At 40.4% G+C, this 22003-nt stretch overlaps 1 protein-coding gene across 3 annotated transcripts in view; it reads left to right on the top strand.

The window, feature by feature from the left end:
* sik3 (SIK family kinase 3) overlaps positions 1 to 22003 on the top strand; it is a 43330-nt gene that overhangs the window by 18136 nt on the left and 3191 nt on the right. The window contains exons 4-25 of one of the 3 annotated variants that reach the window (XM_072454852.1): positions 141 to 302; positions 1141 to 1265; positions 1350 to 1473; positions 3139 to 3257; positions 4132 to 4242; positions 4367 to 4501; positions 4774 to 4854; positions 5433 to 5542; positions 5779 to 5935; positions 6314 to 6469; positions 7622 to 7692; positions 8433 to 8567; positions 9594 to 9729; positions 11534 to 11656; positions 12709 to 12767; positions 13412 to 13521; positions 14580 to 14743; positions 15448 to 15575; positions 16890 to 17638; positions 18764 to 18915; positions 19770 to 19899; positions 21182 to 21311. In XM_072454852.1, coding sequence (XP_072310953.1) covers positions 141 to 302; positions 1141 to 1265; positions 1350 to 1473; positions 3139 to 3257; positions 4132 to 4242; positions 4367 to 4501; positions 4774 to 4854; positions 5433 to 5542; positions 5779 to 5935; positions 6314 to 6469; positions 7622 to 7692; positions 8433 to 8567; positions 9594 to 9729; positions 11534 to 11656; positions 12709 to 12767; positions 13412 to 13521; positions 14580 to 14743; positions 15448 to 15575; positions 16890 to 17638; positions 18764 to 18915; positions 19770 to 19899; positions 21182 to 21306 — 3362 coding nt within the window. In that variant the 3' untranslated portion in view covers positions 21307 to 21311. The remainder of the gene's footprint in view (positions 1 to 140; positions 303 to 1140; positions 1266 to 1349; positions 1474 to 3138; positions 3258 to 4131; positions 4243 to 4366; positions 4502 to 4773; positions 4855 to 5432; positions 5543 to 5778; positions 5936 to 6313; positions 6470 to 7621; positions 7693 to 8432; positions 8568 to 9593; positions 9730 to 11533; positions 11657 to 12708; positions 12768 to 13411; positions 13522 to 14579; positions 14744 to 15447; positions 15576 to 16889; positions 17639 to 18763; positions 18916 to 19769; positions 19900 to 21181; positions 21312 to 22003) is intronic. The other 2 variants (XM_072454860.1, XM_072454868.1) reach the window with 2 other exon arrangements.

Genomic DNA, 22003 nt, shown 5'->3' on the forward strand with positions numbered 1-22003 from the left:
ATTTGTCTCTTCTAAACAACCACAGTTAACATGGATTAATCTTGTGTGGCGGTGTTAGCCAACGATTTCAAAGTATCAACGGATGAAAGCTCTTCTACCCGAGTCTGAATAGACCGTTTAACCGCACACACTCTCCACAGACCATTTGGTGGCTCACGGGCGAATGGCAGAAAAGGACGCCAGGAAAAAGTTCAAACAGATTGTGGCGGCCGTCCACTTCTGCCACTGCCGCAGCATCGTGCACAGAGACCTGAAGGCCGAGAACCTGCTGTTGGACCACAATCTAAACATTAAAATAGCAGGTACAGAAACGCACACCGACTCTCGCGGTTTACAAAGCAATCCCACACACTCTTTCATAATTTCATGCAAAGTAACTATTTAGAAACGCTCAATTTACTGTGATTGAGTAGATTTTCTTTGGGGTCATTGTCCTTTTTTTCTGAGGTTGAACTTGTACTCGAGTAGAAATCTGACCGTGTAATTATAATTGTAATCAGAGAAGTAACTCGATACATTGTTGTCACGCTGCTCATTTCTAAATATACAAACTCCCAGAACACTGCATCGCCTGCTCTGATTAGACCAAAGAAGAAAGTGGATTGCAATTTAAAATGACTCAGTTCAGCTTTAAACTGTTTCATTTATCAAGTTTTATTTTATTATTATTGTATTTCTTTTATAAATGGCTGGTCTAAAATGTTACTGAAATTGCATAAAAATAAACACATTTTTGAGTAATATTTTTCACGCTTACCTTTGCTTACACATTTGGCGGCAGTTGAGTACTTGTACGTGTAGTTGGGTACATTTTCAGCCGTGTACCAGAGAACATGAGGAAACATAAATGAATGGTTATTACTTTTCTTATCACTAAAATTACAATTTTGTTGGAGTTTTTAATGTTGCTTCAATCTAATATTTTAAAATGTAAAAAATCATCATATCGTCACAATCTTTCTCGTTGCTTTCAGTTAATCAAAAGCATAACAATAAAACGCCTGTAAAATGTCTTCTTTATGGCAACATCAGAACAAAAAAAGCCTTACACAGATCTATTAAAATTGACATAATTGAATCAAATCGAATAAAAATGACAACTATTACCTATCATAAATGCATTTTTTTCCCTCCCTTCAGATTTTGGTTTCAGTAACCTGTTTTCTCGAGGGCAACTGTTAAAAACGTGGTGTGGCAGCCCCCCGTACGCCGCCCCGGAGCTGTTCGAGGGCAAAGAATACGACGGACCTAAAGTAGACGTATGGGTGAGTAGAACGTCGCGGCAGTTTTTTCTGACAACAAATCGGATCAAATCTAATCGCTCTTGTCAAACGTTCCCCCCTCCGCAGAGCTTAGGTGTTGTGTTGTACGTGTTGGTTTGTGGAGCCTTACCCTTCGACGGCAGCACTCTACAGAATTTGCGAGCGCGAGTCCTGAGCGGCAAGTTTCGCATCCCCTTCTTCATGTCGACAGGTCAGAGACGTCTTTAAAAACCCCAAAACTGTTTGTATGCATTTCCTACACAAGTTATTCAAAGTCAACCCTCACGTCGCAGTATTCAAATGTTCTGTTCTGAAGTTTTATCACGTGGTTACTTATAGAACTGCCAATTCACAAGTATTTTATTTACTTTGTCCCGTCGACAACACTTCATCTCTTTGCACGGCTTGTTTTGCATACATATTAGCCAAGTCTGTTTTTGTTTAATATCGTGTTTTTGCATGCCATCCTTTATATTTGACCAAATATTCTTCCGTGTTTTTTCTTGCACTGCATCGTAAAGGCAAATTCACAGATGATTGCAACTATTTCTGATTCTAATTGACCTTTTTAAAAAGAGTCTTATGTTTGACTCAAACCGGCTTCTCCTCTTGACCCACCTCATCAGCCACATACAGTTCATATTTTAAAGTCTCTATGTTGTTATTAGTTTTGCTCATAGTGCATATTCTGCATTTAGAATTATATTATTCACATGAACTAACCCATTAAAAGCACTTCCTCTGTGGTGACGTTTCACACACAGAGGAAGTAAACGGAAGACTTACTGCTGCTGTATTCTAATTAGAGGAGGGTTTTATCTTTCTGTATTTTTGATTTTTGATTTCATTTTTTGTGTGTCAGTAATCAAAGGCACTCGCAATTCACACACGGCTCAACTCGCGGCACAAATACAATCTTTTTGAAGACATTAGCTTCCAAAAATGTCCGTATAAAACAACCTGTTTGACTCCTTTACTCGCTACAGTTGGTTTAATAGTAAAATAAAGGAGATTAGAGCTGTTTGTGTTTATCAGGAGCAGAGAGCAGGGACACGCAGACACATGAATACAAATGTCAAAGAAGTTATAACAAATCAACAGCCAACAATATTATTATTTATAGAAAGAATTGAATTGTGACAAAACCGTATCATCCTTAATTATGACTGTGTATTACTACGCACTGTTTATTTGCTCCAAAGCACATTCCTAGTTTGTGAAGTTTGTACCGTGCAATGACAATCAAGAAACCTATGATTCTTTAAACAAATAATAATAATGATAACAACAACTGAAGCAATATATTTTTTTATCGTTTGGCAGCTAATCTTGACATTATGTTGTCTCACACTATTTAAACGTACTCTTCTGTTGATTATTATCTTAATTGCTGCTTCAAGAAATGTAAATCCACAATTATTTTTACCATTTCATTCTAAGTAACTTATAAAAAGTCAGTATAAAGGCAAATAAACACAAACAACACTTAAATTCTATGTATTCTCTTCTATCCATTTTAATTATTTTATTCCAATTTTACAATGCGCTTTTATGCATTTTGTGGTATATCATCATTATTATGCCCTGTTGCTCTTGCTCATGTTTGCACCAAAGTACATTCCTAGCTTGTTCACGGACCATGACAATAAATCGACCTTTGATTCGAAAAACAAAATTAGTTTTGTCTGTTGCAGCCAAACTAGAGTTCATTATGTTTGTAATGTCTAATGTACAACATGAACTTCATTGTATTTTTTGGCTACATCTAAATTGAAGTAAATGCATAGAACCCGTCTCCACACTTTTTACATTGACATTGTGTTTGTTAGTGTTTAGTGCCCTCTAAAGGGGTCGTTGATATTTCTTCTCATTGCAGACTGTGAGTACTTGATCCGACACATGTTGGTGTTGGAGCCAAGCAGACGGTTATCAATGGAGCAGATCTGTAAAAATAAATGGATGAGATTAGGAGACCCCGACCCAGAGTTTGACCGGGTAAGATTCTGACACGGCGTCAATTTAACTACATAAACGCAAACACATATTCTGCTTTTCCACGTGCTCAGGGCGTCTGGTTATTGTAGTCTTTAACATTTGTCTGTCTGGACAGGAAGGAGGTCTTGGCTGTACATCTTGTTTTCAAACTGTTGTTATAACTTTTGATAAATTAAGTAGTATTAAAATATCTTCCATAAGCAAGTTGAACTTTTTGAAAATCTTAGCCTTTTGTTGTTCCCGGGGAGAGAAAGTCAGAATTGTTCTACCTTAATGACGGCAATAAAAAAAAAAATAAAAAAAAAATGAACATTGGCATATTGTTTTTAAAACAATATTTGTCAAATTTATTTTTAAATTTACACTAATGGGGAACATGCTGTGTAGGATTCAATCTTTAACTTATTTATGACTCATTCTTTTTTTATAGTTATAGCTGAGATACCCGACTTTATTCTTTTAATGCACAAATGTATATATTCCCTCCACAGAAAATATACTGTAAAAACAGCAATTAATGACAAAATGAGACCGCGGCACGCTGTCTGCATCTGATACAGTGTTTTATCTCACGCAAACCCGGAAGTTAGAGCCGCTTAGCTGTTCTAAAGCTGGTCAGCATCAATTAATAAATGTAAATATTAACACAAAGGCTTTACAAGTGCCAGGAACTAGTTGGAGATATTTAAATGCATAATTTTTAGTTTGAAAATCGGCAATCCCATCCTCAAATGTGGAATACAGATTCAAATGCGTCAATAAAGGCTAGTCTAATAAATACATAAATATGAGCGGGAAGCATGTCATTTGTGACAGAATTATGCCATATATTTTGATTAAAAAAATGTGCTTATTCTATTTCTTTTCTCTACAGTTAATAGCTGAATGTGAACAAGTGAAGACGGAGCGAGACACTGAGCTTATAAACGAACAGGTTCTTATAGCCATGTGTGAAATGGGCCTGGATCGAGAACGCACAATTCAGGTGAACTTAATTTACTTCTAAATACTGTGCAATTCACCTGCGATTACAAGACTATACATATCATTAACCTCCACTAATGATGGTGTAAGTATGTTCTCATACTTGTCCAATCCTGTCTCTCTAGTCTCTCCAAACAGACGCTTATGATCACTACAGCGCCATCTACAGTCTGCTGGCAGATCGCCTCAAGAAACACAAGACACTGCGAGTCGCTCCACCAACCCCGCGCCCAATTAGTTATCCTCTTAATGCGGTTCCGGTAAAGTTTTATTTTTCCCCCTCCTAAAATTCAGGAATAATTTGGTGCATAACGGTTTCACAATTTATGAATGGTGAAATAAATGTCATAACGTTGCAACGGTTATATATTCAAACACTGTTAAATAGGCTAATTATTTGTTTGTTTGTGCGGCCCGAGCTGACCGTAGTGATTGTTCCTGTTTCCTACATATGTCAATCACACTCCTCTAAGGAGATTGGTGCATGTTTAAGCCAATCCGCACCTGACCTTTTCCTTGTGTTTATGCCCAGCAGACAGACCCACAGGGTAATCCAGTTAGCATGACCGTCCCTCATGTCCAGCTTATCAACCCGGAGAACCAGATTGTGGAGGTCAGTCAACGACTCGCAGCTTAATTTCATCAGTTTAAAATGGTGGAAAATGGTTCAATAATCAAATCGATCTTTTCTATCTATTTTTTCATCAGTTTTTAAACTGTATTTTTTGACAGTTTGATAGATGCCTTTTTATATAGATGTTCTTTGATAAAACTTCTTAATCACAAGTCATTTATATTCTGGAGATTATAGAAAAGTCATCCTAAAATAAATGTCCAGAAATGCACGTCTTCCAGGACAGTAACGACTGATACTTTCCCATATTTTGTCTACACCTTTTGCCACTGCAGCTCAAAACGGCTATGATTACTCACGCATACAATCACTCAAAAGTGCACACACATGCAACATGCACAGCCTCGCTGCTGAGTCACAAATACTGTTGTACACCACAATGTGTGAGATCCCCCCGCATTGCAGCAGCACAACCCTTTAAAGCTCAATATGAAAGGCACAAACTACTGGTTTAAATGGTTTATAAACTGAAAAAGAATACTTTTTCATTGTCAGCCTGCATGAGTGCACAGATTTAAAGCAGTTCACAGGTGATACAATTATATTTCTGTTTCCAGCCTGATGGTAGCATGGCTCTGGACAGTGACGAAGGAGAGGAACCTTCTCCAGAAGCAATGGCTCGATATCTGTCGATGAGGAGGCACACAGTGGGGGTTCCAGACCAAAGGTTAAACATTTAAGATTGATACTTCTGTTATTCTTTAATCTAGAATATAATATATATTTAATTTGTTTGGAAAGAAAAAATATTGCCGGACTACAGTCCTCATTTTTACATCTTTATTTCTGCAATATTGTTTTTTCTCAAAATAACAGAAGATTCATTGACTACAATCATTTAACATTAAAAATATTTTGCAACAAGTAATCTGAGCCCTTGGAATGTTCTCTCTCTCTTTCCAGGACGGAGGGACAGGAGGACCTACAGACGCTTCCCCCTGGTTTCCCTCGAGGAGTGGTGCCACAGCCGCCCTTCCCCACTCTGGCTCCCACCATGGGCCAAATGCACACGCTCATGCCCACTCAGAGTCTGCAGCCCACGCAGCAGCTGGAATACAAGGTAAAGCCATCTAATAAACAAACCAGCAATCCTAGATACTGAAATCCAAAGAAATCTGTACATATTACCTGCACCTGTTTTTCATATGATCTTTAGAAAATTGCTAAATGGGTGTGTATTATAAAATACAAACACACTCTTTGAACTATTGGTCTAGGATACTTAAACTATTTATCTTCACTTTTAGCTTCCAATGTGTTGTGTGGTGGAACTGCCATAATATTCTAGGTTATTATGATTTGTGGCCATTTGTCTGCACTCATAAGATCTTCACACCAAAACTTAATACAATCCATTAAGCATGGAAAAACCACTAACTCAAAAGAACAATATTCCAGTAGTATTAATAGTTTTATGTTTGCTTCTTTTATTTTGTAGGAGCAGTCCTTATTGCAGCCGCCCACCCTGCAGTTGCTCAATGGCATGGGTCCTCTTGGGCGCAGAGCCTCCGACGGCGGGGCCAACATTCAGCTTCATGCACAGCTCCTTAAAAGGCCCCGGGGCCCCTCTCCTCTGGTCACCAGTCCTGTGGGCGTAAGTGCACAATCTCATCACAGAAAACATGTGGTTTACAGCGGTTCCAATGCTACTCTCTGAAAGTTGATTCGGCCCTGAAGTTGTTAGCATGCAAGTCATGTTATGTATTAACTAACGATGCAATTTATTTTATTAAAATTACTATCGTTCCTCAATTTAGTTATCATATTAAAATATAGGGATGCACTGATGCCAGTATCGAGTACCTGCTCGATACTAGGTACTTGTACTCATCAATGTGGTGGTGACTTAACCCTGCTCTCAGCTGAACACTGAACACTGAGCTCTGAAAGTGGAGCTGGCACCTCTTTGCTTGTGCTTGGACTCTGATTTATTGCAATTAAAAATGATTGTGCAATAGTGCAAAATCTGAGCTTTTAAAAGAGGTATAGCATGTCCATATTGGTCAAAGTGTGGCTGTGGTAAAAGTAAGATACCTCTTGTCCCTACAGTGGCTGCTGCAGTTTATTTGTATTGTTTTACAGGCGCTAGGACTTCATGTGTTTTGTGCAAACATTTACACAAACCAATACAACACTTGACATTGACATGATCTTGAGTCTTTCCATTAAAACAGTAAATGTCTGTTCTGGGATAAGTCCAGTTTAAATAAGCCAGAATTAAAGGTACTTTTACATAATAATTTAAGTATAGGCCAGCCTAACACTAGTAATCCGAGGACACAATACAACTCTTCAAATACGTTTTTATGTAGTAAAGGTAGGCTATATTATAAAAATTCCTTCTTGTTTAAAGGAAACATTTTAGGGACTTGGGGACCATTCAATATATACATAATTGAATTTGTTATAGTAACAGTCCTAATTCTTTATAATTCTGAAACTTGTGGATGAAATTAATTTGATTGACTAATATATTAAAAACCCCTTGTGAAAATAATGCTTGGTATCTGTACTGAAAATGAAGTAGTCGTATCAGTTTGGGTAAAAGTGGTATCGTTGCAATTTTATTATTAACTCTTAATGCTGGTAAAACAATTGCATGTGTAAATATGCAAATTTTTGTCATCACATAGTAAACGCATTTCTTCTTTAAATAAAGTTTACAGTGCTTGTATATCAGATTTAAAGGTTTGCTCAAAGTGCATTAGATGACCTTTTTGTGATATCTGTCTACTCGTTTGTGTAGCACCCGATCCCTGTGGCGCCGGTGGATGAGGAGGGCTCGGACGGAGAGCCAGACCAGGAGGCAGTGCAGAGGTAACTCTTTGGGGAACAGTGTTTGGAGATGGGCTTAACTTCTACAGAGATGCTGTTTCAAATGGATGCTCTGAAAGACCCACTCTCATCAAATCTCTTAGGCAAATGATCAATCTTTCAATAAAACAGTTGTAGCTGTGTCTGATTATTAAAAGGAAACCTTGTAGTTGAGAGATGGGTCCGTTCAGTGGTCCGCTTCAGACAGCGCCTCCTCGCTGGTGTCCTGGGTTGCTGGGAGTGCGTGCCTTCAGGCTGCTGTGCTTTTCCTGTGGGTGGTGGCCTCTGCTGCGGTGCTTAAACCATCTCTCCTCCTTTCTCCATCGTGCAAGTGCCTTTTGCCACAAACTAAATCTGCCCAAATCCAGCCGTCTTATCTCTAAAACTCTTTGGCCAAGAGCTGCTTGGTCTTTACTGTTTCAGGAAGTGCCAAATTGTTCTCCAGACTTTCTCACTCTTTCTTACACGGCTTCGCTAACTCTCAAGCTTGCAAATAAAAAGCAACAGTTCCAATTCTGAAATTGGAAGCTGGGGTTCGGGCTTCCCATAAGCTCTACCATCCATCTATGGTGTAATGTACTGTGTGTTTTCTGATTGGCTAAGATGATATGAATGATGGCACCTATTGGCAGAGGTGGGAAGGGTGGGCCTATCCCCCCCGCCCCATTAGCCAATGAGGACAGAGAGCTGACCGGCGCTGCTTCCTGTCTCCCACCCTCACTCCTCCCCTCCCTGCGGCCCAGGTACCTGGCGAACCGCACCAAGCGGCACACGACGCACACGCCCATGAGCACAACGCATGGTGAGCCCTCTGCAGAGGCACAGCGGCCTCAGGGCCCCCGGCAGAGGGCACTGTGGGCCCCCGACACACACATTCGGTGAGGGTTGGTCCCTGTGTGTACGCACAGACACTCACTCACACATGTCCTGCACTGGCACGCTCCACATGCACTCTGTACGTGCACGGGTGTCTGAAGAAGACAAAGGGTGTCTTGTGCACATTACACCATTATACAAATGCTATCTTGATGCATAATGTGTAGCTGTTTCTTCCACTCAAACCTGGAAAGAAAAGGTAAGTAAGCAAATATAAAAATGTCTGAAGATTCCAACTTATCTCGATCAAAACGAGGTTAAGGGAAGTTACAAAGGAAACAGCCAAAAGCCCCATTTAGACTTCTTTTAACATCGTTTTGATCAGATGTAGCAAAGTTCCTGTTTTTATAAACTCACACTGTTGAGGCTTTATTCCTCTTCATTTTTTGAGATTCTAGATCATTTTGTTGAATAGTTGAGTGATACCAAATACAACTTAGAAAAGAGAGTGGTATTTCCCCTGTTGGCTCATAATTGTTACCCCTTGTGCGTTTGTAACTAGAGTGGACATGTTTTGCATACTGTTATAGCAATGTATTTGTATTCATCCCACAGTTACTTATTGCCCTTAAAGTGGCAGCTACAGTGAATGTATGACTCTTTTGACTCTTCTTCTGAATTCAAATGAGCAGCTGTAAGTGATATAATCTAACCCTTGTTCTACTGTAATGAAAAGAACAGGTTCACTTTAATTTAACAATTTTACTTTAATTTTGATGTGCCAGTAGTTTCTTTAGTGAAATTATAGTTCTACTTTTCGCTTCTTGTCATAAAAAAATTATGAAAAATTAAACCTTAGGAGGCCACAATAGTCTCCTGCATTAAAGCGAACCGCTCAGTTGCTAAATAAACCCAATGACGCTTGGGTACACTTCTGGTAAAAATCATTTCACATGAAATGGGTTATTTACGCAAACTCTCACGTCGTGTTTCTTTCTCTCATTTGTGTCTGTTTGAATGAATGAACGTGTGAATGTTGCTCCCTTTCGTTTTCGGTCTGCGTGGCTCTGTCTCGATCCCGTGTTTAGGTCAAACTATAAGGACACTCTTCACCTGCCCATGGAGAGGTTCTCGCCCGTGCGACGATTCTCAGACGGAGCTGCCACGATCCAGGCCTTCAAAGCCCAACTGGAGCACAACAGCCTCATCAAGCAACTCAAACAGGTGTGACGAGAATATACGAGAGGGATTTTGAAATAAGCATTAATGGAATAGCACTAAAACACGAGGAGATGTTCTAAGAGTCTGACGTCTAGAATCCGAATTACCCAATTCGTCACCAATGAGAAATTTGAAGGGAACAGACACGAGCATTTTTAGATGGTGTGAAAACTTCTTTTTTTAATTTAATTGAGTGAAACAAATTATTGTATGGAGCCTGTGAACATTGAGAGTTTATGGTTCCTTTCAGGTTTTTAACTTTCAACAGAAAGATGAGTATGACTAACTGAAAAATGGTTGAGCTCAGGATTGTGTCGTTACATCGTTAGAAAATGTTCAGTACGAGATTTTAAGATGTTAAATAACAATTGTGTGCTGATAGTATTTACTTGTTTTTAGGGATGTCACAATATTACATTTTACTGTTTATTCTTTATTATGAGAAATGCCCCCTCATACAATTCCTCAAATTTGTGACCAACTTTATAAAATGAACTTTCTGAACTAAAAACAGCCAGATAAAGTACATTTTCATGTAGTTGTATTTTTGGACTATAGATTGCTTTTCAAATTGTCACAATTACCAGTATTATGTTTTAGTTCTTAGGATTATATTGTGACCTGAATGATCACGATTATCGATAAACTGAATAATCTTCCCTACTTGTAGTGTGACCCAGCATCTTATCGAGTTGTTGCTTTTGACATTCAACCCCAACATCTATTTGCTAATTCTAGCTCGTGGCTTTAATGTTCTTTGAGAGAGACTTGTTTAACAATATAAGTTCTTTATGGTTGGAGTGGCTGAAACAAAGCTCAGATGAAAGTCTAATTTGAGTTCCACCAGGAATGTTGATGACATAACATGAAAGATGCTCTTAAATTTATATTGATTAGATTACGTCTTGTGCTTCACTCTTGTTGGTTGTCCGAGGGCGCACTTACTTGGAGAGGAAACTGGCGCAGAATGGCAGCCACAGTTAAGCACCACCCATCCCATAAACGCCCTCCACATGTGCTCAAGGATACAGCAACAGTACCGTAATCCCAGAAGTCGGAGTGTAACGTGTCTAACACCTGCAGCCTCCCATTAGATGACATTATAGACTGTTTTGATTCTGTGGAGATTAAATTTGATCAACAATCTTAGTAATCAAAATAAATATGTATTTGAATTTGTGTAGTCAGTATTTGTTTTAATGTTGTTAAATACTTCCCCCTATATTATATGATATCCAGTTTGTGTAAAGAGATATATTTCCAGGGGGAGCTGCATCTTGGCTCTGAGACTTTGGGATTATTTAAAGAGGTTTTGATCAGAGGGGGTGTAAACACTTGTGTGACCTACTTAAGGGACTGTGGTGGTGATGGACTAAAACCATGTATTTTTTACAGCTCTCAACACAAATTGGGCTCATGTTATTGAAACTGTTTAAACCTTTAGGGGTCTTTAACGTACATAATGACTTCCATATTTATACACATCACCATTTTGACTGTATACTGTGGACACTGCCACTGCAAAATCTGTTTCAAGTTTCCCCTAAACTTTACATTTCTGAACATTTACATTTATAATTGGCCTATTAAATACTGCATTCATCTCTGCCTCCTTAGTTTTCAAATTTGTTTTGATATTTTGCATAGAATTGTCAAATAACAGCTGCCATAGTTTACATGCCTAAAAACATGTTTCCCATTGGAAAATAATAATGACGACGTTTTTTTGGAGTGGCACACATATTTTGTATTGTTCAAAGCTGTCCACACGGTTGTAAACTAAATGTCTGTTGCGTAATTTGTGTAGGAGTGCGAGCAGCTTCAGAAGATGTACGCTGCACATCAGGACGAGACGATCCGAGAGCACACCCAGCAGCAGCATATTCTCTACCAGCAAGAGCAACAGCAAATCCTCCACCAGCAAATCCAGGTAACCACCAGCACCACCTCTGCACCCCGTCTTTGAACTCTTCTATTATCCTGTTGATTATAATAATGTATGCCATAATTTATATACAACACTTTGGGGCAGTGATGGCTGTTTTGTAAAAGTGCTTTATATATAAACCCGACCTTGACCGTGACCTACGATTTGTGCCAAAGTCAGACAGCATCTAATTGTAATGCATTGTATCAATCACAAATGTGCAATTAGGAGCGTGATGAAGGCAAAGGGGAAAGTATGAAGTCGTTGAGGTCCTCGTTGTCCATGACACATCAGGATTGCGTAATGAGCAGGGCTTGTGCTGTATGTTTCGGAGTCGTGATGATGCAGTCTGTGGGATGAGGATGTTGAGCCGCATTTAAGAATTAGTAATGCATTGACATTTACTTTAACACAATTGCCCGTTGTAAAATAAATGGTTCCTTTTTAGCTTCTCAAGTCCAGCACACGGCACAATAAAGTGGTCATTTACTCTTGACCTAATGGAACGTCATTTCGTTTATTGGATGTGGCAATGAATTGTTTTATCTATTCTACCTATTGTCACACAACGGGATTTGAGTAATTTATTAGTGTAAGAAGGATTCTGCATTGCTCGACTGGAAAGAGTGACTCAAGTGGCCATAATCGTCACGCAGCCCACATGAGAGTGACTGAACACTATTTATAAAGGAGAATAACGTTTGAAAAGTTGTGTTGCTAAATCTCGGTGTTGCAATTGAACATTTACGTCAGCTTTGATTTTACAAAGTCACTGGTCACTTGTCATCCAGCTGATGAAATACTGGATTGTCGCGTGATAAGAGTAATTTTGTCAATAAATCACTTAGTAAGATGGGAAAGTGAAATAGCTTCAGCTTCATATGGTATTGCAGTAGAAATTAAAATAATGCGTTGTTGTCTATACCTGCAGATGATCCGCTTATTTGCACAGAATGGAATTGCTTTTTGCGTTTTAAGCTCTCCAAGTTTAGGTCTCAAAGTCCCCCATCTGCTAAATGTAATGCTGCATATTGAGTTCACTTCTGTTCCCCCAGGGTCTGTCTTTAGGCCACGGAGAGAGCCAGCCCAGTCATCTAACCCACCAGCTGCAAAGGTACAAAAACACACGCAGAAGCACACACACACGCAGAAGCACACACACACGCAGAAGCACACACACACGCAGAAGCACACACACACGCAGAAGCACACACACACGCAGAAGCACACACACACGCAGAAGCACACACACACGCAGAAGCACACACACACGCAGAAGCACACACACACACACGCAGAAGCACACACACACACACGCAGAAGCACACACACACACACGCAGAAGCACACACACACACACGCAGAAGCACACACACACACACACGCGGAAGCACACACACGCGGAAGCACACATACGCACGCAGAAGCGCACGCACGCAGAAGCGCACGCACGCAGAAGCGCACGCACGCAGAAGCGCACGCACGCAGAAGCGCACACACACACGCAGAAGCACACACACACACGCAGAAGCACACACACGCACGCAGAAGCACACACACGCACGCAGAAGCACACACACACACGCACGCAGAAGCACAAACACGCACAAATGCACACATACGCACGCACACACATACGCACGCACACACATTTGTCATGGGCAACATTAAACCTGATCCTGGTGCAGTGTTATCGACTCCAACTGTTACATCACGATCGTGTCTTTCTCTGCTCCTACTCCTCCTCTCTTCACTCAGGCTCCGCATCCAGCCCTCCAGTCCTCCTCCGACTCACCCCAGCAACCATCTCTTCAGACAGCCCAACCAGAGCCCCCCACCTGGCTCTGCCGCCTTAATGCAAGGACATGGTACGTAAGGACAGACGTTTGGGTGACAATATATACGGCACTTTGAATAGCCTTAATTACGAATAAATAAAGATTTGATGCATAAAGAACACCTGGTTTATCAAGAATGATTCAGGCTTAGTAACTACTTAATGCCCTATCCTTCCTAATCCCTTTAAGTAGTTACTAAGCCTGAATGATTCTTATTTTCTAATGAATAATTTGTTCATGGTTTATTATGGGTCATTAAGGTTTAGTTATTATAAACTGGTGGCGTTCCTTGTGGAAGTCTGTGTTGGTCAAGTTTGTGTTGTCTTGTTTTTTTGTAGTTTGACTTTCCTTGAGATTTCTTCACCCTTCACAGACAACTCTCAAATATCTTCAAACTGGCACCAATGATTGAACTTAGTTTTTATGGGATGCGGTTTTTAATTTATGTAAATAGAACGAGTCCCAATCCAATTGTTGTGATCAAACTGGAATGATTGAATTCAAACTGGTTTGGTCCTGATTTGGGCCCAGTTTGAACATGGCAGCTGCATTCTGGAGAGTTGTGGTGCATTATGGTGTGCGGTGTGAAACCGGGTGACCTTGACTCAGCCTAAAAATGTGCTTGGACCGTGTATATTTGTGTGAATGGAGCTGCAGCGCTGCCATTTGGATCAACTTTCTATCACTTGTACCGCTGAGCAGCAATCAAAGCATCTGCACGCTGCTCACATCGTTGTCTCTGCCACCACCATCGCATATGTGAACAGGACAGACCTAAAGGTCAACCAAACAGGGGTCACTCCATAGTAATTTGACATTCCATTGGATATTTAAATAAATCCTGTTGTATTATGGTTTAAAACAAAAACTGAAAAAATAGGTGTCGAATAGGTGTAAAATTGCTTCTCAGTTTGCTTTTATCACTTGGTTCAATTTCAGATCGCACCATATGCTGTTTTAACACTTGGTACTATTGCAGTATATGGTGTATTTTAAAGTAGGACCCCAGGAGCTGGCAGTTAAGCATTGCCTACTCAAATTGTTGCTGTTATTCAACCAAACCTAAGAATTTCTTCTCCCATCCACAGGAGGTCCGTCACAAGTGCAGTACGGAGCCCCAGCACTTTACCAGGGCCAGAGTGGAAGCCCTCCGCCCACAGGTTTACCACGATCGTCTCTGCCGGCCAATCAGCAGGCAGCGTCCGCCCGCCCCGCAGTCCCACTGGCGCAGGGGGTTCCTCAGCAACAGCAGGTTAGTACATCTATAACCATGTGTTCAGTATTGAACTTTGGTATAGGGATTATATAATGCTTTTACTGTGTGTACGTAAACATCACATCTTGCACTGTTCTATTCTCTTTGCAACTGTTGCTCTGTAACATAAAGACATAAAAGAAGCGTTAACTCACTGCCTTTTAATCTGGCTCTGGGCTCCATTATGTGTAGAATGGAAGTACAGAAGAATATACAGGGGCGTATTTTAGAAGTAAATTGGTGTAATCCTCGTCCATCCATCGTAGAAGATGTTTCAATTGGCAGCAGTACCATTTCATTTTTACAGCATTCGTTTGTCAGTCATAGTATTTAAATGTGTGTTCCAAAGAAGAAGAAAAAACGGTGAAACCCTTTTATTAAGGTTAAAAAACGTATCACAATAAAGAGAACATTTGCTTTTATATGAATGAAGCGTGACCAAAAACATTTGTGGCATTTATCCTTTTAGTGCCAACTTCTTTTAAGCTCTTCAAGTTAGAGAGCCATATATTGATTCTGCGTCGCCATAATACATTCTTTTGTCATTACTGGTGTTTTTAAGGACCTGCAGAGCTTCCAAAGTTAGTGTTTAATTAAGCTGCTCTCGGAGTTGCCAGACGCTGTATTCAAATGTCATATCACCCCCCAAACATATATTGCTATGTCATGAACAGTACGACATGGCCCGGTCTTGCGTTCAGGTGACGATCCAGGTGCAGGAGGTGGAGCTCGGGGGCGGGGCTCAGCGGCCGGGCAGTTTCCTGGCCACTCCGTGTGGACACAGGGTCCTGGGAAAACAGCTCAGCGCAGACAACGCCGAGACGCACAGGTGACGCCTCCGCAGCGCTTCAAACCACCCAGAAAGCCACGACGCTGCTTTTTAATATTTGTTTCTTTTATATGCATGCCTTTTGTTACCATTTTTGTCTCATTTTTGTCAAATGTTATACTTGAAAACATCCGTTACTGCCGAGTCAGGGAACGTCAAGATCTTTCCTTGTTTATCAATGCCAAATGAACTAACTCTTTTTGCTGAGATGCCATCCTCATCCATTCATCTGCTCATTTTAGTTGGGTGAGTTGTAACTTGGATATGGAAAAGTAGCAGTTCCCACAGTTGGATTTAGAGTACCTTAATACTAACACGGTCACGTTTTGTCAGTTTTCTTCACTGAGAGACTAACCACAACTCCTCCACCTCCACCTGGGCTTAAGGGACCTCTCAGTGAACTTACTAGACCTGTTTCGTGTGTCATTGATTTGTCTGATGTAGACTAGAAATATTAAGCACTTTACTGGCCTCCTACCTTGTTGATTCTATAATTTCCTGATTTTTATTCTTTTTTCTAAAGAGAGTACTGGAAATCTTTCTCTTCATAGTTACATGTGACAAAAGCCCTTTACAAAAAGCACACCGGAGGATTTCTTGGGAATTCTTGGGTTGTGGCTATAAAGTCAGTGATACTCCTGTATTTGGCATTTTTGCGCAGGAGAGGAGCTCATCTTAGCCTCGGGCAAAGATGACGTGAAAGATGAAGAAAAAGAAACGTGTTCTTTGCCCTTGCAGCAATATAAACTGATATTTTCACCACCTGGACACAGTCTAATGCACATCTTGAATAAATAAGGAAGCACGGAGCCCGCACTTAGCATTTGACCCCTGGAAGTATCTCCTCTGGTCGGTAACAATGGGCGTAACTGCGTTCAATAACATCAAAGCAGGATGAGGTCCGTCTGGATGTGCATGTTTGTAAAGGGCACATGTGTCAAAAGTATAATATTATTTGCAATTTTCCTTCACTTTGGGCCTATTAATGGGTTTCGAGGTGAAATGTTGAGCACTTGCAATAGACATTTCATCACTCTGAAACCCATGGATAGGCTTGCATCCGGTAATTCATATAATCTATTGTCCAGTGATTACCATTGATTAAGACCAATGCGGTCATACTTATTATTATCAGAACAGTAAAATGTAAGGTTTTCACTCTTATTAGCTCATAAAATCATGACTAAATTGATGTCCGTGCAGTGACTATTAAACTATGTGTAGAAGCCCAGTAAAGACGATTAGCACGGTGTTGTTATTTTATCTTGTCTTATATTGTGTTATTACTTACTTGAATTTTTTTTACATTTCTAGTCGCAGTCTGGGCCGCTTCGCTTCAGCCTACGACCAGGTCCAGTTCAACCCGCACCTCTTCTCCGGAGACGCTGGCCCTCGCGGCGCCTCCGGGGTGGTGGGCTCCTACAGTCCGTACCTACAGGGCACCTCCCTCATAGTCCCGGGGCTTGAGGGCTACCAGAGCGGGGCAGTGGGGGGCAACTACGGCGCCCCCTCCGCACTACAACAGGCCCTGCTCTCGCCCACTCCCTTAGACTACCGGCCCCCTCAGCAGCACGTCACCCCCACGCTGCAGGGCCTCCTCTCCCCGCGGCACTCGTTAACGGGACACGCAGACCCCCGGCTGAACCCACAAGACTTGGCCTTGCTGTTGAAGAGGCAGACCCCGCGGCCTGGCCCAACGACCCCTCCCAGCGCCTCGCCTCAGGACTACGGCGAGATGCTGCTACTGCGCCAGCTCAGTCAGGGGGAGAGTTTGGAGCCCCCCTCCCCGCAGGCCTCTCCAGGAAACCAACACTATCATCACCTGCTTCAAATCAGACCCCCGGACGTACCTCCACAGACCCTCCCCACCCAGCCCAGCCTGCCCCATTCGGAGAGCATGGAGGAGGACGAGGTGCCCGCTCCCTTCCATCACCCGCACGAGGGGCTGCTGGCCAAAGCTGGCGAGGGGCATGAACTACTAGGCCCGCCCCGAGGAGGAACGCCCCCGTACAACTCCCCCACACACAGGCACGGATACATTAGGAATGCCCCAGCAACCAGAGGTAAGGAAAGGTTAAAAAAAAAACGCTGGAAAAAGTCTAATGTCATCATAAAGGAGACATTTAATGCCTTTGTCTAGTACCTGTCAATAAACTGTAACATGTGTAGATGACTTAACTGATTAAACTAGAAAATGTATCTAAAATAGCTTAGCAATGGGACCCTTGACGTCCTCTTTAAAAAATGCATAATTGGTGAGCCTTTTTATAGTAGCGAGCAGTAGATTTTCTTTCACTTGGTTTTATTGTTGAGAAATGGCTACATAATGCTCCTGAATCTCATGCGCACGACCCGGAGTCCAATTTATTTGAATAAACACAACGTCAGCTTGGTATATGAAAGTTGGCGGAGATGATTTCTGAGCACTCAAGCAGAACAATACAGGACTTTCTCAAACATGCATGAATATAAATACATCTCCGAGGACACACGAGAACACAGTTATAATGCTTAAAAGCTCATGTTGATCTTTGAATAATATGTACTTTAGAGTTCTGTTTTTGAACAAAGCTGACATAAAATACTTTGAGTTCTATTAAGTGCAGCAACGAGAAAGGATTAGATTTTTTTTATTACACCTAAAGGTTAAACATAAGACTAAACCATTTAAAATGCGTCAAACTTGTTGGCGTAAATGTGGGAAAATTGATGTGAACCATTCTCGTATATTTCAGACAAGTCCAAATATTATTGTATTTTGAGACATGATTAGTGACTTACTGTGCCAAGTGTTGGGATATACAGTCCCTTTGAGACATGATCTTGTTTATCTTTGCAGCTTCACAGAGGACACTATTCTGACTATGACACATCTAATCAAAATGATGTTTAGAGTAGATGATAATGATAACAAGGAACTGGGGTGCAACCTTTGCTCTCAGAAGACAAACAAACAATAAGGACAATCAAGGACATGTTTTTAATGGAAAATATAACGCACAGACGTCACGAGGCGCAAATGTATAAAAAATTGGGCAATATATACTGTACATGCAAAGCTAGAATATCCAAGTGTCATCAAGGCAATAAAATGTTTAGTTCTCCTGAAGATGTTGATAAAGTGCGACCTAGAAAGCGCGGTTTTGCCATTCGATAATACATTTGTGCTCATCACGATGTATGTTCAGAGTCGGAGCAGGACTGTCGAGCCGGGGGGCAGGACATGGAGGTCCCTGATCATAACGGTGTGGGCTACTCCAGAGCGCAGCAGGGTGACGCTTATAGGTCCCGTGGACATCTTCAGCGCCACCACACCATCCAGACGGCAGACGACGCTTACGTGAGTCTTAAATCACCGGAAATGTGCAAACAAAACATTGTGAATTTCAGAATGGAGGCAAAAGTGAAGTGGAGCCTAGTGTGATTTCAATGGAGAAACTGAAATTAACTTGAGAATATTGCAAAATATGACGAATCACGGTGGTTTTGGCAAATGAAAACCAATAAAATTCATGCGAGTGAGTGGTTTGAAGACATTTACCAGTGTGTTTTACATTATTTGTTTATTTGATAGAAGATTATGATAGACACTAACATTTGTGATCCAGATTTTTAGGTTTTACTGAACAAATACCTACCTCCATAAAAATGCAAAACGAGTGATATTTTTACCCTGGGATTTCAAACTTGGTTCTTATTTTTCCCATAAAAAGACTTCAAATGATTAAAATTTTGATCTGGTGATGTCCGTTAATTATTGAAAAAGGAAAATATTTTCACTTTTACCTCCATTTTGGACTTTTGAACATCCAAATGACATAACTGTAGCAATGCAGTATAAATATTACCAATTGCTACTACCATTACAATTATTTACAGTGATGTGTGCTCCTCTATTAATGCTTCACAAAACCCATATCTAATTATATTGCAGTACAAATATTTCCCCAAGTTGTTCAGCCCTAATGGTGTGATCATGTCTGAGTACAAAATGTCGAGCGTGCGTTTTGGATGATACAGCCTGAGGAAACTAAACATTTGCACGACTGCGCAAACCCCCGGCCTGATATTCAATTAGATATTTTGTACAAGCCTTGGCGTGTCGACCAGAAGTTACTCATCCAAACACAGTCGTGACTCACGGTGCTGGCAGCGGCTCAATTTGGATGAAACTGTTGTCGGGTTTGTGCGCAGGACCAGGCGGATCCCATGTCGGGGATGAGCCTGTTGGCCGGAAAAGCCCTCAGCTCAGCGCGCATGTCCGACATCCTCAGCCAGACGTCGCTGACAGGAAGCCAGCAGCTGCACCAGCGGGAAGAGTCCGGTCAGTATACTCCCAAGTCCCCAAATCACACCAAATGCAAAAAAAAATAAACTACCTAAAAAACCCTCTGTCTTTGGACTAATGAACACTTCCTAAACACTTGTCACTTTAACCATAATTTAATCACCCACTGTTCACCTTTTGCACTACATATGTAAATTCAACTGTACATTTTATTATTTTTATTTTTTATCTTGTTGCCTATTTTTATTTTTATTTTATCTTGTAGCCTATTTTATTTTTCTTCTTTTGCACTACATATGTAAATTCAACTGTACATTTTATTATTTTTATTTTTTTATCTTGTTGCCTATTTTATTTTTTTTATCTTGTAGCCTATTTTTTTTTTTAATCTTATAGCCTATTTTTATCTTTAATCTTGTAGCCTATTTTATTTTTAATCTTGTAGCCTATTTTTATTTTTTACCTTTATAGCCTTTTTTAATCTTATAGGCTATTTTTATTTTTAATTGTGTAGCCTATTTTTATTTTTTCCTTATAGCCTTTTTTAATCTTGTAGCCTAATTTAATTTTTAATCTTATAGCCTATATTTTATCCTATAGCAGATTGTAATTGTTTTTCTTTTTGACTTATATAGGTTGTTTTATCATTGTTCGTTGTTTTATGTTGCACCGAATCACCAGAGCAAGATCCTATGTTTGTGAATTCTGTTCATTGACAACGGCAATAAACCTTTTCTGATTCTGATTTCTAAAATGCAAAATGGAACGGGAAATTTGGGATGTTTTTTGTTTTTTTACTATTGGTAAAGCAGTCGTTTGCTTTACGAAACTAGAATGCAATTTGTCTTTCTCTCAGATGCAGAAAGGAACCAGCTTATGCCTGTATTGATTATGAAAATTATGATTAAGAAACTTGCCACACGGAAAATCCATAAACGTTTAACTTGATCATTTATATAAGTCACAATTTTTCATCCAATCACGCCATCAAATCTAGAAATGGTATTGGCTTGCCTCCATTTGCGCAGTAGTAAAGTCTTAAAGGCATTTCTCACAATAATGTAGCATTCCCTTCCATCAAACACATTTCTACTCTTGTTAAATTAATCTAGATCTCTAAATTTCCCTTTTTTGATATTTTTACCTTTTTACCTTGGCCAACGCCAAGGTAAAAATAACTCATTCTTCACCATTTTCGCTGCACTTGGAAGATAGAATGACATTTATTCAAGCATATTTACAGTACAAGTTGCAGTTTACGTCGATCGTGTTCCTTCTTTTGCTCTAAAACACGTTCTTTTGTGTGTTTCCGCCGTAGTGTGCGACGTTGAAGGAGAGCTGCACGCGGCGTCCGCCTGTTACCCCTCGTCCTGCACCAGTGACATGCTTCTCAGCTACAAGCCCCCAGACCTGCAGTACAGCATGGAGCAGGCCGGGGTCTAGCACAGGTAAAACCGCACTGTGAACGCACCTCATCCACCGCGGTTCATCTTCAACATATACATCAATGCAGATCTATTTTACTCAGTGTGAATCCTGGGTGTTTTTATCTTTTTAAACCATGGCAAAGACCGATTCCTGCTGATAAGACTACAAATATGATCTTTACTTTGAAGGACCGAGGCCCCATCCTCACGAAACCTCCAAAGTATGTCATGTAAAACAGCTTTTGAGCAGAAATCTATGGAAATGAACCACACCTTTTCAGTTGGATGTGAAATGTACAATATGTGCTCATAATTGGCTTCTAAATCTGGGTAATTCCCTCATTTTTTTTTAATAACTTTCTTCAATTTTCACATTATCGTAAAGTGTTCAAACTTGACAAAACATGCAGCAAAGCCACAGTTGTGCAGCTTAGATTGATTGTTGGCTACAGCGTGTGGTTTGGCAATTAAATAATTGGCATAGAAACAAAATACCGCACATTTTGTAGTAGAGGTGGATAATTTAGTATAATGAATTTTGTTTTTAAAATAGGCAAAATTTGAATATGGAGTGTATCTGGAGCGGAATTTAGATAAAAATGAAACACATCTGTTGTCAACTCTGGAATAATGTGGTATTCCTGCACTTTTGTGATTCATTTTACAGGCATTTCACATGTTTTGACACCTCTCTGTTGACATGACATCGTTGT

Source organism: Eucyclogobius newberryi, unplaced genomic scaffold, assembly GCF_026437365.1.
Source record: "Eucyclogobius newberryi isolate DKJ021-1_F unplaced genomic scaffold, fEucNew1.0.hap1 SCAF_10, whole genome shotgun sequence".
Lineage (NCBI taxonomy): Eukaryota > Metazoa > Chordata > Actinopteri > Gobiiformes > Gobiidae > Eucyclogobius > Eucyclogobius newberryi.